This window comes from Mandrillus leucophaeus, unplaced genomic scaffold (assembly GCF_000951045.1).
Source record: "Mandrillus leucophaeus isolate KB7577 unplaced genomic scaffold, Mleu.le_1.0 Scaffold184, whole genome shotgun sequence".
Taxonomy (NCBI): Eukaryota; Metazoa; Chordata; class Mammalia; order Primates; family Cercopithecidae; genus Mandrillus; species Mandrillus leucophaeus.
In genome coordinates this window covers 5,785,494-5,801,603 of record NW_012101854.1, presented here as the reverse complement: position 1 = coordinate 5,801,603, position 16,110 = coordinate 5,785,494, and the positions used below count along the sequence as shown (strand labels likewise).

The following is a 16,110-nucleotide window of genomic DNA, read 5'->3' as shown; positions in this document are numbered from 1 at the left end:
ATACCTCGACCCCTCCAGTAAAGGAGGTTGCTAACCACAAGGGGCCAGAGAATAAAGCTGTGACCCACTACCAACCCCCCAGAGTTACAGCATGCAGCCCAGAAGTGCCAAGCTGAGCCTTATCCCCTAACATCTTGCAGAAATGAAGACAGTCACCTTGTACCACAATCAAAGCCCTAAGGGCATTAAAGAAAATAAAGGCAAAAAAATCACATCCAAAGGACAGCAGTTTCAAAGATTGAAGAAGCATGAGCCCATAGAGATGAAACAAAACAAAACAAAACAAAACAACAACACAAAAACCAAAAACCAAATCAAAACAAAATAAAAAAACCTAGTGCAATAACTCTGGCAACTCAAAAAGTCAGAGTGTCTTCTTACCTCCAAATGACTGTATTAGTTCCCCAATAATTGTTCTTAACCAGACTGAAATGGCTGAAATGACAGACATATAATTCAGAATATAGATAGGCATAAAGATCATTAAGTTTCAGGAGAAAGTTAAAACACAGTCCAAGGAATCTACGGTATATATGGGAACTGAAGATGAAATGGTCATTTTAAGAAAGAATCAAACTGATCTGGTAGAGCTTAAAAACTTACTTTAAGGTTTCATAATACAATCTCAGCAGAATAGATCAAGCTGAGGAAACATTCTCAGAGCTTGAAGACTGGCTGATATGGTTTGACTGTGTTCCCACCCAAGTCTCATCTTGAATTCCCACATGTTGAGGGATGGATCCAGTGGGAGGTAATTGAATCATGGGGGCAGGTCTTTCCCATGGTGTTCTCAGGATAGTGAATAAATCTCAGGAGATCTAATGGTTTCAAAAAGAGGAGTTCCCAGCTGGGCATGGTGGCTCATGCCTATAATCCCAGCACTTTGGGAGGCCGAGGCAGGTGGATTACCTGAGGTCAGGAGTTTGAGACAAGCCTGGCCAACGTGGTGAAACCCCATCTCTACTAAGAATACAAAAATTAGTTGGGCGTGATGGCAGGCACAAGTAATCCCAGCTACTTGGGAAGTTGAGGCAGGAGAATCACTTGAACCTGGGAGGCAGAGGTTGGAGTGAGCTGAGATCACGCCATTGCACTCCAGCCTGGGTGATAGAGTGAGACTCCATCTTAAAAAAAAAAAAAAAAAAAAAAGAGAGAAGTTCCCCTGCACAAGCTCTCTTTCTTTTTGCCTGCTCCCATCCACATAAGATGTGATTTGCTCCTCCTTGTCTTCCTCCACAATTGTGAGGCCTCCCCAGCCATGTGGAACTGTAAGTCCAATTAAACCTCTTTCTTTTGTACATTGCCCAGTCTTGGATATGTCTTTATCAGCCGTGTGAAAATGGACTAATACAATAAATTGGTACCAGTAGAGTGGGGCATTGCTGAAAAGATACACAAAAATGTGGAAGCAACTTTGGAACTGGGTAACAGGCAGAGGTTGGAACAGTTTGGAGGGCTCAGAAGAAGACAGGAAAATGTGGGAAAGTTTGGAACTTCCTAGAGACTTGCTGAATGACTTTGACAAAAATGCTGATAGTGATATGAACAATAAGGTACAGGCTGAGGTAGTCTCAGATGGGATGAGGAACTTGTTGGGAACTAGAGCAAAGGTGACTCTTGTTATATTTTAGCAAAGAGACTGGTGGCATTTTGCCCCTGCCCTAGAGATTTGTGGAACTTTGAACTTGAGAGAGATGATTTAGGGTATCTGGTGGAAGAAATTTCTAAGTAGCAAAGCATTCAAGAGGTGACTTGGGTGTTGTTAAAGGCATTCAGTTTTATAAGGGAAACAGAGCAAAAGAGTTCAGAAAATTTGCACCCTGACAATGTGATAGAAATGAAAATTCCATTTTCTGAGGAGAGATTCAAGCCAGCTGCAGAAATCTGCATAAGTAATGAACAGCTAAATGTTAATCCCTAAGACAATGGGGGAAATGTCTCCAGGGCATGTCAGAGGTCTTCATGGCAACTCCTGCCATTACAGGAGAGCCTAGGAGGAAAGGATGGTTTTGTAGGCCAGACCCAGGGTCCCCGTGCTGTGTGTAGCCTAGGGACTTGGTGCCCTGTGTCCCAGCCACTCCAGCCATGGCTGAAAGGGGCCAACATAGAGCTTGGGCCATGGCTTCAGAGGGTGTAAGCTCCAAGCTTTGGCAGCTTCAATGTGGTGCTGAACCTGCGAATGCACAGAAGTCAAGAATTGAGGTTTGGGAATTTCTGCCTAGATTTCAGAAGATGTATGGAAACACCTGGATGTCCAGGCAGAAGTTTGCTGCAGGGGCAAGGCTTTCAGGGAGAACCTCTGCTAGGGCAGTGTGGAGGAAAATGTGGGGTTGGAGCTCCCAGACAGAGTCCCTACTGAGGCACCGCCTAGTAGAGCTGTGAGAACAGGGCCACCATCCTCCAGACCCCAGAATGGTAGATCCACTGACAGCTTTCACTGTGCACCTGGAAAAGCTGCAGACCAGCCATGAAAATACCAGCCATGAAAGCAGCCAGGAGGGAGGCTGTACCCTGCATAGCCACAGGGGCAGAGCTGTCCAAGACCATGGGAACCCACCTCTTGCATCAGCATGACCTGGATTTGAGACATGGAGTCAAAGGAGATCATTGTGGAGCTTAAAGATTTGACTGTCCTGCTGGATTTTGAACTTGCATGGGGGCCTGTAGCCCCTTTGTTTTGGCCAATTTATCCCATTTGGAATGGCTGTATTTACCTAATGCCTGTACCCCCACTGTATCTAGGAAGTATCTAACCTGCTTTTGATTTTACAGGCTCATAGGTAGAAGAGACTTGCCTTGTCTTGGATGAGACTTTGGACTGTGGACTTTTGAGTTAATGCTGAAATGAGTTAAGACTTTGGGGGACTGTTGGAAAGGCATGATTGGTTTTGAAATGTGAGGATGTGAGATTTGGGAGGGGCTGGGGTGGAGTGATATGGTTTGGCTGTGTCCCCAGCCAAATCTCATCTTGAAATCCCACATGTTGTTGGAGGGACCTCGTGGGAGGGAATTGAATCATGAGGGCAGGTCTTTCTCATGCTCTTCTCATGGTAGTGAATAAGTCTCAGGAGATCTGATGGTTTTAAAAAGAGGCAGGAGTTCTGATGGTTTTAAAAAGAGGAGTTCCCCTCACAAGCTCTCTCTCTTTTTGCCTGCTGCCAACCACATAAGATGTGACTTGCTCCTGGTTGGCTTCCACCATGATTGTGAGGCCTCCCTCCCCAGCCATGTGGAACTATAAGTTCAATTAAACCTTTTCTTTTGTAAACTGCCCAGTCTCAGCAATTTATATGTCTTTATCAGCAGCGTGAAAATGGACTAATACACTGGCTCTCTGAAATAACTCAGTCAGACAAAAATAAAGAAAAAAATTTAAAAAGAATGAACAAAACTGTTAAGAAATATGGGATTATGTAAAGAGACCAAATCTACAACTCACTGGTGTCCCTGAAAGAGAGGGTGAGAAAGCAAGCAACTTGGAAAATATATTTGAGGATATTGCCCATGAAAGCTTCCCCAGCCTTGTTAGAGAGGGCAACAGTGAAATTCAGGAGATGCAGAGAGCCCTTGTGAGATACTACACAAGATGACCATCCCCTAGACACACAGTCATCAGATTCACCAAGGTTGAAAAGAAATTAAAAATGTAAAAGGCAGATAAAGACAAGGGGCAAGTCACATACAAATGGAACCCCATCAGGCTAACAGCAGACTTTTCAGCAGAAACCCTACAAGCCAGAAGATATTGGAGGCCTACATTCAGCATTCTTAAAGAAAAGAAATTACAACTAAGAATTTCATATACAGCCAAACTAAGTTTCATAAGTGAAGGAGAAATAAGATCATTTTCAGACAAGTAAATGCTAAGGGAATTAGTTACCACCAGACCTGCCTTTCAAGAGGTCCCTAAGGGAGTGCTAAATAAGGAGAGGAAAGACCATTACTGACTGCCACAAAAACACTTAAATACATAGACCATTGACACTATAAATCAAGTACACAATCAAGTCTGCATAATAACCCGCTAACAATACAATAACAGAATCAAATCCATACATATCAATAGTGACCTTGAATGGAAACAGAGTAAATGTCTCAATTAAAAGGCACAGAGTGGCAAGTTGGGTAAAGAAGCAAGACTCAACTGCATGCTGTCTTCAAAAGGTCCATCTTACACGTAATTACACACACAGGCTCAAAGTAAAGGGATGATGAAAAATCTACCTAACAAATGAAAAACAGAAAAAAAGCAGGGGTTGCTATTCTAATTTCAGACAAAATAGACTTTAAACCAACAATGATTTTTAAAAAAATGACAAACAAGCGCATTATATGATGGTAATGGGCTCAATTCAACAAGAAGATGTAACTATCCTAAGTATATATACACCCAAAACAGGAGCACCCAGATTCATAAGATGAGTTCTTAGAGACCTAGGAGACTTGGATGACTACAAAATAATAGCGGGAGACTTCAACATCCCACTGCCAGTTTAGACAGACCATCAAGGCAGACAACTAAGATATTCGGGACTTGAACTTAACACTTGACTAAATGGACCTAAAAGACATCTACAGAACTTTCCACCTCCAAAATGGCAGAATATATATTCTTCTCATCTGCATATGCGACATACTCTAAAACTGACCACACAATTGGCCATAAAACAATTCTCAGCAAATTCAAAAAAGAGGAAATTATACCAACTGTACTCTCAAACCACAGCACAATAAAAATACAAATCAATAAGAGGAAGGTCACTTAAAACTGTACAGGAAATTAAACAACCTGCTCCTGAATGAGTTTTGAGTAAACAATGAGATTAAAGCAGAAATCAAGAAATTATCTGAAACTAATGAGAACAAAAATACAACACACTGGAATCTCTGGGACATACCTAAAACAGTGTTAAGAGGAAATTTTATACTGCTAAGTGCCCATGTCAAAAAGTTACAAAGATCTCAAATTAACAACCTAACAGTACACATAGAGGAACTAGAAAAACAAGAGTAAACCAACCCCAAGGCTACCAGAAGACAAGAAATAACTAAAATCTGAGCTGAACTGAATGAAATTGAGACACGAAAAACCATACAAAAGATGAACAAATCGAGGGGTTGGTCCTTTGAAAGAATAAATGCCATATACAGACCATTAGCTAGACTAATAAAGAAGAAAGGAATGAATATCCAAATAAATAAGATCAGAAATGACAAAGAGGACATTACCATCAACCCCATAAAAATATCTTTTAAAAAACCCTCAGAGACTATTACAAACACCTTTATGCATACAAACTAGAAAATCTAGTTGAAATGGATAAATTCCTGGAAACACAACCTCCCAAGATTGAAGAAGGAAGAAACTGAAGCCCTAAACAAACCAATAATGAGTTCTGAAATTGAATCAGGAATAAAAAGCCTACCAACCAGAAGCAGCACAGTACCAGATGGATTTATAGCCGAATTCTACCAGATGTATAAAGAAGAGTTGGTACCATTCCTACTGAAACTATTCCCAAAAATTTAGGAGGAGGGACTCCTCCTTAACTCATTCTATGAGGCCAGAATCATTTTGATACCAGAAGCTGGCAGAGATACAACAAAAAAAAAAGAAAACTTCAGGCCAATATCCTTGATGAACATAGGTGCAAACATCCTCAACAAAATGCTAGCAAATGAATCCAGCAGCATATCAAAAAGCTAATCCACCACAATCAAGTAGGCTTTATCCCTGGGAAGCAAGGTTGATTCAACATATGCAAATCAATACATGTGATTCATCACATAAATGGAACTAAAACCCCAAACCACAAGATCATCTCAATAGATGCAGAGAAGGCTTTCAATAAAATTCAACATCCCTTCATGTTAAAAATCATTAACAAACTAGGCATCAAAGGTAAATACCTCAAAATAATAAGTGCCATCTTATTATTGACACAAGAAACCCACAGTCAGCATTATACTGAATGGGCAAAAGCTGGAAGCATTCCCCTTGAGAACCAGAAGAAGACAAGGATGCCTACTCTCACTACTCCTATCCAACATTGTACTGGAAGTCCTATCCAGTACAATCAGGCAAGAGAAAGAAATAAAAGGCATCCAAATAAGAAGAAAGGAAGTCAAACTATTCTTGTTTGTAGATGATATGATTCTATACCTAGTAAACCCCATAGTCTCTGACCAGAAGCTGCTTGAGCTGATAAGCAACTTCAACAAAGTTTCAGTATACAAAATCAATGTGCAAAAATCAGTAGCATTCCTAACAACAACCATACATTAACAGCACCTAAACTGACAGCCAAATCAGGAATGCAATTCCATTCACAGTTGCCACAAAAAGAATAAAATACCTAGAGATACAGCTAACTGGGGAGGTGAAAGGTCTTTATAATGAGAATTACAAAACACTACTCAAAGAAATCAGAGATGACACAAACAAATGGAACAACATTCCATGCTCTTGGATAAAAAGATCAATATCATTAAAATGGCCATACTGCCCAAAGCAATTTACAGATTCAATGCTATTTCTATCAAACCACCAATGACATTCTTTACAGAACACAGAAAACTATTCTAACATTCATATGGAACCAAAAAAGAGCCCAAATAGCCAAGGGAATCCTAAGCAAAAAGAATCTGGAGGAATCACATTGCCTGACATCAAACTGTACTACAAGGCTACAGTAACCAAAATAGCATGGTACACATAGACCAGTGTAACAGACTAGAGAGTACAGAAATAAAGCTGTACATCTATAACCATCTGAGCTTTGATGAAGTCGACAAAAACAAGCGATGGGGAAAGGACTTCCTATTCAACAAATGGTGCTGGGATAACTGGCTAGCCATATGCAGAAGATTGAAACTGGACCCATTACTTACACCATATATAAAAATCAATTCAAGATGGTTTACAGACTTAAATGTAAAGCCTAAAAGTATAAAAACCCTGGAAGATAAACTAGGAAATACCATTCTGGACACAGGCCCTGGCAAAGATTTCATGATATAGACGCCAAAAGCAATTGCAACAAAAACAAAAATTGACAAATAGGACCTAATTAAACTGAAGAGTTTCTGCATAGCAAAAGAACTATCAACAGGGCAAATAGACAACTACGAAATGGGAGAAAATATTTGTAAACTATGCGTCCAACAAAGGTTTAATATCCAGAATCTGTAAGAAACTTAAACAAATTAACAAGCAAAAAAACAACCCATTACATATTGTGCAAAGGACATGAACAGACACGTCTCAAAAGAAGTCATACATATGGCTAATAAGCATATGAAAAAATGCTCAACATCATTAATCATTAGAGAAATACAAATCAAAACAATGAGACACCATCTTGCACTAGTCAGAATGGCTACTATTAAAAAATAATGAAAACAGATGCTGGTGAGGTTGCTGAGAAAAGGGAATACTTATATAGCAGTAGTGGTGGGAATGTAAATTAGTTCAGACATTGTGGAGAGCAGTTTGGCGATTTCTCAAAGAACTTAAAATAGAACTACCATTCAACCTGGCAATCCCATTACTGAGTATATTCCCAAAAGAATATAAGTTGTTCTACCATAAAGACACTTGCACCTGTATGTTCACTGCAGCACTATTTACAATAGGAAAGATATGAAACCAACCTAAGTGCCCATCAACAGTAGACTGGATAAAGAAAATGTGGCACATATACACCATGGAATACTACATAGCCATTAAAAAAGAATAAGAACATGTGCTGCGCAGCAACATGGATAGAGCTGGAGGTCATTATCCTATAGGAACTAATGCAGGAACAGAAAACCAAATACCTTACATTCTCATGAGTGGGAGCTAAACATTAAGCACATATGGACACGAAGAAAGGAACAATAGACACTGGGGCCTACTTGAGGGTGGAGGGTGGGAGGAGGGTAAAGACTGAAAAGCTGCCTATTGGATACTATGGTTATTACTTGGTGATGAAATAATCTGTACACCGAACCCCTGTGACACACAATTTACCTGTATAACAAATCTGAACATGTACCCATGAATCTAAAATAAAAGTTTAAAAACTTCAAGTTTTTTCCTTATCAGTTTTCAATTTTCTTGGCTACTTTCTTATTATTAGCATTACCAACTTACTTGTGATTTCACCTCTTTTCTAAATTTTCATGGGCTGAAAGGACACATCAGCAGAGATTGAGTTGCCACTTCCCCTGTTCATTATGCTATAAAATATTCTAAGCGTTTCAGTAGCCTTTAATTGTTAAAAATTATCAGGCATCAAAGCACCTCAAATATTTTCAATACTTGGTATGATTAGATGCTGATGAAGTAAATCAAGTTATTCTCAATCTGTGAGGTTTTAACTGGTCTAATTCAAAGCCAGATTTGCTATGAAAGGTAATGATGTTTAAGTTTCACCTTAACAAGTTTGTATCCACAATTTTGTAATTTTTTTTTTTCACTGAGGGCTGTTAGAATTGCATAAACTTTAGGCTCCACAAAACCTGAATTTGTCTCTGTTCTAATTAGGAATCGCCATCTAGAATCACTACAACTGAATTCAATTTGGCCGTGATTAGAACACTATGCTCAGGGTTGCTCTGATTGGCCTCTCTGCCCTATGATTCCATTTTGAGGTAGTTAGTATTACTTGGCAATATGTAGCCATAAGAAATTTCATTTATTTTTTATTAAGCCAGCGACTTCAGAAACTTATCAAAAGTTAGCAATAAGCCATCTGTAAAGAGATGTCAATCTTTGCATTTCAAATGAATGACTTAAGCAACCAGTTGGGCATTTCAGAGTATAGATACTATTCTTATTCATGTGGTTTGAGAAAAATGAAGAGATAATAGAGTAAAATTAATTTGTCACCTTGAGTTGCATATTACTTTGTCATGATTATTTCAGAGATACATATTGTTCTCAAAATAAAATCACAAATGTTGCTTGTAAGTTTGAGAAATCTGAAAAATATGAACTGTATGACATTGATTGGCAGATCTCTGTCTTCCATCTTCTTCTTATATATTCTAAGTATGTGAGTCAAACAGACAAAGACATAGAAATGAAGTGACTATACCACAACAGGCAGAGCTGTCTTTGTGACTTGCCATTAGGGTCCAATTTGAGTGGTGAAGTTACTGTACTAGATTGCCAGAGTTCCTTAAATGGCAACTAAAAGCACTGCCCATAGTTGGCTTTATAACAGAGAAAACTGCTAATTTAGCCTTCAGAGTTTGACAAAGCAAACTTTATCCTAAATGTTCTCTGTGAGGAAGGGAGGGATGCTTTTGAACAAGATTAGTCAAAATAGTCTCTTAAAAACCAAAGCTCTTATCAAAGTAAAATTCTTGAGGTGCCTTTGACTCTGGAAAGCTAAGCAGTCCATACCCATGGACAAGTGTCATTAAAAACAAAAAATCTATTCACAAAAGTTCAACTGTGTCTCAAGTGGTTTTGCGCCCTGTGTTGTGCACTGAAAGCATACTTCTTGAGGACCAGTTTTAAGATTACATGTTTTGACCCTTAAAGCAAGAGCTTGAACAGTATTCTGTTTGTTTAACTCAGTATTAACCTTATAGAAATCTGAGTCCTAGAAGGGCAGATTCTCCAGGACCATCCACTAACCATGAGTAAACTGGAAGAAAACATATCAGAAGTCATGACTTTCATTCATTGCCTTCACCACAGCCCAAAATGTTTGCCTGCTAGAAGGCACTTGGGAAAATAGCCACCATACCACAGTGTCTGTGGGAAAGAGAGATGGTACTAACAAGGCTGTAATCACTGCCTTCTCCAGGGCTCCCACTGCCTCCTGCTTTCAGAGGTCAGTGAACCCTTTGGAGTGCTAGCTGAATGAGTCCAGTGGGCCAGACTCCCTACATGGTGAGCAACTGCAACCCTGATGACACAGACCACATGCCAACCCAAGGAGTAGTGACATCGACATCGCTGTCCAAAACATACATGCTGTTGACACTGGGTTATTCGTGATGGGCTAGGCAGGGACTTAGGCCTTAACTCTTGATGATTCTTTTGACTTGTAATTGTGACTAACACAGAAAATTCAAAAGAGGATTGCCAGAAGAAAATTTAATGAAGATAATTGCAGCAGAGGAAAACTTAACGGAGATCATTGTTCTGTGACAGTGGGGTGCCTGCACAGGGAAAAGGAAGTTAGGCAAAGACCACCACCTTAATCCAGCTGCTTCTCCATACCACAGGAACACAGGACAAATCTTGCCCTCCGAGAAATCTTGCTCAATGGTCTGACATCTTCCAAGAGGTCATGCTGCTAGAAAGCCACATCCGAGTCTAGTTGCCACAGCCATACAGTTTCCAATACTGTGCTATGAGACCATACCACAAAGATAGATACTCTCCTGGAAGTCAGGCCATCTGATGGCGGACTTGTTTGCCATCAATATCAGTATTTTAGTTAGTTCAGGCTGCTAGGACAAAATACTGTAGATTGGGCAGCATAAACAACAGATATTTCTCACAGTTCTAGAAGCTGGAGGTCCAAGACCAGGGTGCCAACATGGTTGGGTTCTTGGTGAGGGCTCTCTTCCTGGCTTGTAGAAGGCTGTCTTCTTGTTGTATTCTTACACCCAAGAGTAAGCTCTCTGGTGTCTTGTCCTCTTCTTGTAAGAGCATTGATCTCATCATGGGGGCTCCATCCTCATGACCTCATCTAAACCTAATTACTTCCCAAAGATCCCACCTCCGAATATCCTCACTGTGGGTTAGGTTTTCAACATAAGAGTTTTGGGGGGACATAAACTTTCAGCCCATAGTAGTCAGCCATGAAACAATAAGTTCCCCACATCACTGGCAACCATGCTGCCCTTTCCGGACTTGCCCTTTTCAAAAGTGGTTTAGGGGATGCTCTCCATCCCTGCCCTGCTTCTGTCAAGTGGAAGGGCAAAGCTTTCCTGAGGAGAGTTTAAGGAGGCAGCTGTTCTAACTGTTTCTCAGCTGCTGTGACCTTGCATGTACCTGCATGTGTCTTGAAAGGGCCATGTGCTTGGGCTGGAGATGGCCTGTATCTTCTCATCAGGATGATGAGTGGGTGCTAACCGACTAGGTTCATTGCTGGGAAGACCCCAGAGGCCATGCTGATGGCCTCTGTAGTGTGATGATGAAAGAGGCAGGTTAACATAGTAGAGGATCCAATTCTCAGTCCTCATGAATATCATAGCAGTGACTTATCTTACCAGGCTAAGCCTGGCCAGTGATTCCCTCCCTGCCCTCCACCTCCTTTAATGGAAAAGGAGAAATGAGAGATTTGAATCACTGCCAGAGACTAATTCAAGGCAGACTCTTCCCCGACCCAATCACCCTTCCATGAGAATGAAGAGAACTCAAGCTTCTGGACTATGCTTGCAAAACTCTGATCCTTTGAGAATTCATTTCTCGGGCTTCCGAGTTGGCAGGTTGAACATAGCAGCAAGACGATGCTCACTTCTCCCTTGAAGGATTTCTGAATGAAATGCTTTAGAAGAGTTTATTCCCGTTATGGTTCCCAGTGTCCATGGGGACAGAATGAGATCATCCATGGGAGAAGGGGCCTGCTCGTGGGCCAGGCTCAGAGTTGGCAGTTCCATTTCTGAGGTACCTCACAGAACCTGGAAGGTCCAGAGAGCATCGTGTGCCCCTAGTCTGGGATGTCTGCCTCCAAGGAGTCTGAGCAAGAGCTCAACCTGCAAAGGGCTTTTGGTCAGCTGGGAATCTGGCCAAGAGACCTTTTAGCTAAGTATTTTTTTTTTGTTAACCATTTACAATACTACTTAAATTTAATTTTAGAAGAGTGCCATTCAATTGCAGTGACACAAATGGATATTGTACCAGTGAAAAACAAAATAAAATATGTTCCAACTGATCAGCGGCCTTCCACTTTCCAACCTGAGTGGTATTTTTCCATCACAATTCATAAAAATTTTTCAAACATAAAGAAAACTCATCAGAGTTTTATAGTAAATACCCATATTCTGAACACCTAGATGTTACAATTAACATTTTCTGTACTTGCTTTACCACAAATATGTCCACATGGTCACCCTTCTATTTAATGGCCAATGCATATTTTCAATGCATTTTAAATTGAGTTGTATATATCAGTATACTTTCCCCCAAATACTTCTGTTTTTATACCACTGTTTAGGTGTTTTTCATAGTTCTTTTCTTTTTGAAGTAAAATTTATATGTTCTATAATGCACAAACCTGAATCATTTGCATATGCCTGTGTATAAGCAAGCAGTGACCCATGCATACCTGAACCCAAGCCTGTATCAAGATACAGAATGTTACCATCACCCAGAAAGTTCCCTCATACTCCTTCCCAGTCATTCTCCATCCCCACTCAGTCAGAGGCAACCACTGTTCTGATTTTTTTTTACTACTGATTCATGTTCCTGTTCTGGAACCTTATCTAAATGGAACCATTCGGTATGAAATCAGTTATGTAAGGTTTCTCTCAATCGGTAATACGTTTTTGAGACTCAGGCAAATGGTTGTACATAACAGTAGTTCATTCCTTTTTACTACTGTGGAGTATTCCACTATATGAATATACCACTGTTTGTATATTCATTCCCCCATTGATGTACACCTAGGCTTCAAATTTTTGACCATTGTGATAAAGTTAGTAAGAACAATTTTGTACAAATCTTTTTACAGACATGTGTTTTCATTTCCCTTGGGTAAATACCCAGGAGTGAAACTGCTGCATCATGGGATAGATGTCTGAATGTTTATTTCACATTGTCACCAACAATGAAGGAGTTCCAGTTGCTCCACATCCTTGTGAACATTTAATGTTATCAACCTTTCTCATTTTAGCTCTTCTGGTGGGTGTGAAGTAATTTAAGCTACTATTTTAGCAAGTTTTCCAAATTAGGAAAAAAATACATATGTACAAAGATCAAGTCTGAAGTAAATATGGGTTGAAGGAAATCTAGAAATTGGAGTGTGCAATATTAGAAAAGTTTACCTTATCCAAACTCAGGCCATACAGTTAACAGTTTGAGAGAATAAACAATGGCTGAAGGGATTTTTCAGTTTTTAATTCTCCCTACAATATTATATTAGAAAAGAAAATGTAATGCTTAGAAAACTGCAGCCTTCATTGATGGAGAAATAGGAATTCTGTGTTTACCCACAGAACTGGCCTCGTGTGAACCACACTGTGTTGCCTCCACTTGCCTCCTCGGGTCAAAGCCCCTTGAGGACCACCCTTGCAGACCTGGTGCAGCCTGCAACATGGAGCTAAGAATCACCTAGACAATTGGGACGGACTCCTGCCCCTTCCTCCCTCTTTCTGATAGCAACCCTGGACCTGAGGGAAAGGAAATCCCATTTTTTGAGCATCAACACTATGCCAGAACCCATCCTAGGCACTGTGCATATATTGGCCGCTAATCCTCACAACAACATCCCTATAGAGTTATTGACAGTCTGATGTTATAAATGTGAAACCAAGACTCAGAGAGACATAGTAATGTGCCTAGGGTCACACAGAGATACAAGAACCAGGATTCGACTATCAATCCTATGCTTTTTCCAGTCTACCTTGCTAAGCACCCAGAAAGCAGATTGCAAAGGGCTTAATAGTTCATTGGGTGCTGAGGCCAGTAGTAGAAGGTGGTGCATGTCTCTTGGTCAGGTTTGTCCCTGCTTTTCCTTTCTTTTCTGTTTCCTGCTTTCTAGTGTGTTTTCACTGAAGGTAGGGCTGATTCACTCCATCCCTGAGTATGATCAGTCTTTCAGAAGACACAGATGTAAATGAGCTTTAGCCTTCTTCTCCACAGCTACCACTGTCTCCGGCTTTGAGTTTTCCCCTTGCACAAAGGGATAATTCACCTGGAACATCCATTCGCCTTCCCCTCAGTTTCTCAGAGCCTCACTGATTCCTCCCTGCTATTTGGTCCTCTTCCTCCTCACTCCCTTATGCCCATGGTCAGGAAGGGAGGTAACCATGGGTTCATCACATGTTCATCCCGTGTTTCTCTAGACCAAGTTACCTGTTCCTGAAAAGCACTAGCTTGCTCCTCAAATCCCACGGTTCTGAAATAATTGACGACATCCATCACGGCCCAGTCGGCAGGATCAGGTGGTCTCCCATTTTCCATGGAACTGCAAAACACAAATCCAGACAGTTGTCATGGCAGTGTCTGCACAAGGGTGTGGCCAGGCTCACAGACGGGTCTTCTGGGGCAGGCCTCTCGTGTTTCTCGGGTTCAGATGATGATTACTCTCACTGGCTTAGTCACTGCTAATAAACCATTTGACATTTAATGTAAATTATTTCCCCTGGTTTTTAATCCAGAGACATTGAGAGTGGTCCAGTGACTACTGGCAGCCCAGAGTATGATATTCATAATTCTGAGTTCAGAACACCTGGTCTTTTACAATATGACCTCAACATACTTCTCTCTCTTCCTGTCTTCCTAACACCTTCCCTAGCCCCAACCCCACACATCTAGGGATAAAGCCCTTCCACAATAGGCCAAGTCCTTTCATAGGTCTGAGTCTCTGCACATTCTGTCCCAGCCACTTACAAAGCCCCCACACCTGTCTCTATTGGACAAAACTCTACCATTTCTACCAGTACAAAACTAACTCCTCTTTGAGGCATTTTTCTGGCTCTTCCAAGGGCATGTTTTAGTCATAACCTCCTTTGACTTCTAGAACTTCATTCAAACTCCCACTGTAGCACCTTCCACATTGAATTATACCCTCTGTTTATTGAACAGTCTCTCCCATTAGAGTCGGAGATGCAGGTTGGAGATATGCATTTGAGCCTAGACCATTTATCATTTTATTATTCCTAGTATCAAGAGTGTACTTAGGAACTTAATCCATGATGTTCAAATAAATAAACAGATGACAATCAAGCATTTGTCTGAGAGGTTCTGTGAGTAAGGCTCCTCATTGGATTAGAGAGGAGGGAAAGGAGAAGTAGAATAAAGAATGGTAATGACCTGCAGTTACTGGAACTCTGCCTTATTTCTGCACTGGGAGTATTTGTCTCACTTTCTCTATACCTCATCCAAGATGATTTTCCCAGAGTGTACATCCAATCACATAGCCTAACTTTGCTTTGGAGGTCCTTCAGGACAAAGCCCCTCCTCACCTCTCCAACTAGGAATACACTGGAGAGCAAAACAGACACCATCCTTATTCTTATGGGCCTTACAGTCCTGTGGGGAGTGAACATTGATCAATAATCATACAAGTAAATATACAGCTGCAAGTTATGCTAAATGTTAAGAAGGACGAGCATCACGTACTACGATAGTTTAAGCAATAGGGGAAGCTTTCCCATGGGAGTTTCTTTTCAGGTATGCTCTAAAAAGCAGTCAGAAATTAACCGTATGAAGAAGTCACATGAAGAATGTTCCAGGCCCTGTGGCAGAAACACATACAGCCAAGGGAGCCATGCAGGTCTTGGAGGCCACACTGAGGATTCTGGATATTTGTTAAGAGCAATGAGGATAATTGAATGGTCCTGTGTAAAGGGGGTGACCTGATCAGATTCACATTTTGAAAGGGAACGTTGGAGAGGAGGCAGTCAACAAGAAGTCTATTGCAGTCATGCAAGTCAGAGACCATGCTTAGACTAGGGTGATGGTTATGAAAAACGAGAGGAGTGTGTGGATTTAAAAGATAGCTAATGAATAAAATCAGTATAACTTAGTGCTAGACCAGATATAGAGAATGGAGGGAGTAGAAGTGTCATGGAATTGGATGGATGGTGGTAACATCCATCCAGCTGAACATGCTAAATTTGGGGTACTGTCTATATCCAAGTGGAGATTTAATGTGGGCTATAAGTGTAGAGTGCAAAGCAGAAGAGTGGGCTAGATACACCTGTGGGAGACAGAGGCATTTAGACAATAATGGATATCTTGAGAGAGGAGGAGAAGAGAGCTGGGCCTAGAACTAAGCTTGAGAGGTTCAATATTTAATAGAAGTTGAAAAGATCCAGGTTACTTTTAATGGAAACAAAATTGGCTAGATTTAGGGAAATTCCTGAAGATCTTTAAAAGTCTAAGAGTCAAGGATCCAGCCACCTCATTCCCCAGCATAATGTTTTGCCCATAGC

The 16,110-nt window shown here is 40.7% G+C and overlaps 1 protein-coding gene across 5 annotated transcripts in view; it reads right to left on the bottom strand.

Moving 5' to 3' along the window:
• Positions 1 to 16,110, bottom strand: part of SAMD13 (sterile alpha motif domain containing 13) — a 49,294-nt gene that overhangs the window by 11,139 nt on the left and 22,045 nt on the right. For all 5 annotated transcript variants that reach the window (XM_011977796.1, XM_011977799.1, XM_011977800.1 and 2 more), the window contains exon 3: positions 14,027 to 14,138. In XM_011977796.1, coding sequence (XP_011833186.1) covers positions 14,027 to 14,138 — 112 coding nt within the window. The remainder of the gene's footprint in view (positions 1 to 14,026; positions 14,139 to 16,110) is intronic.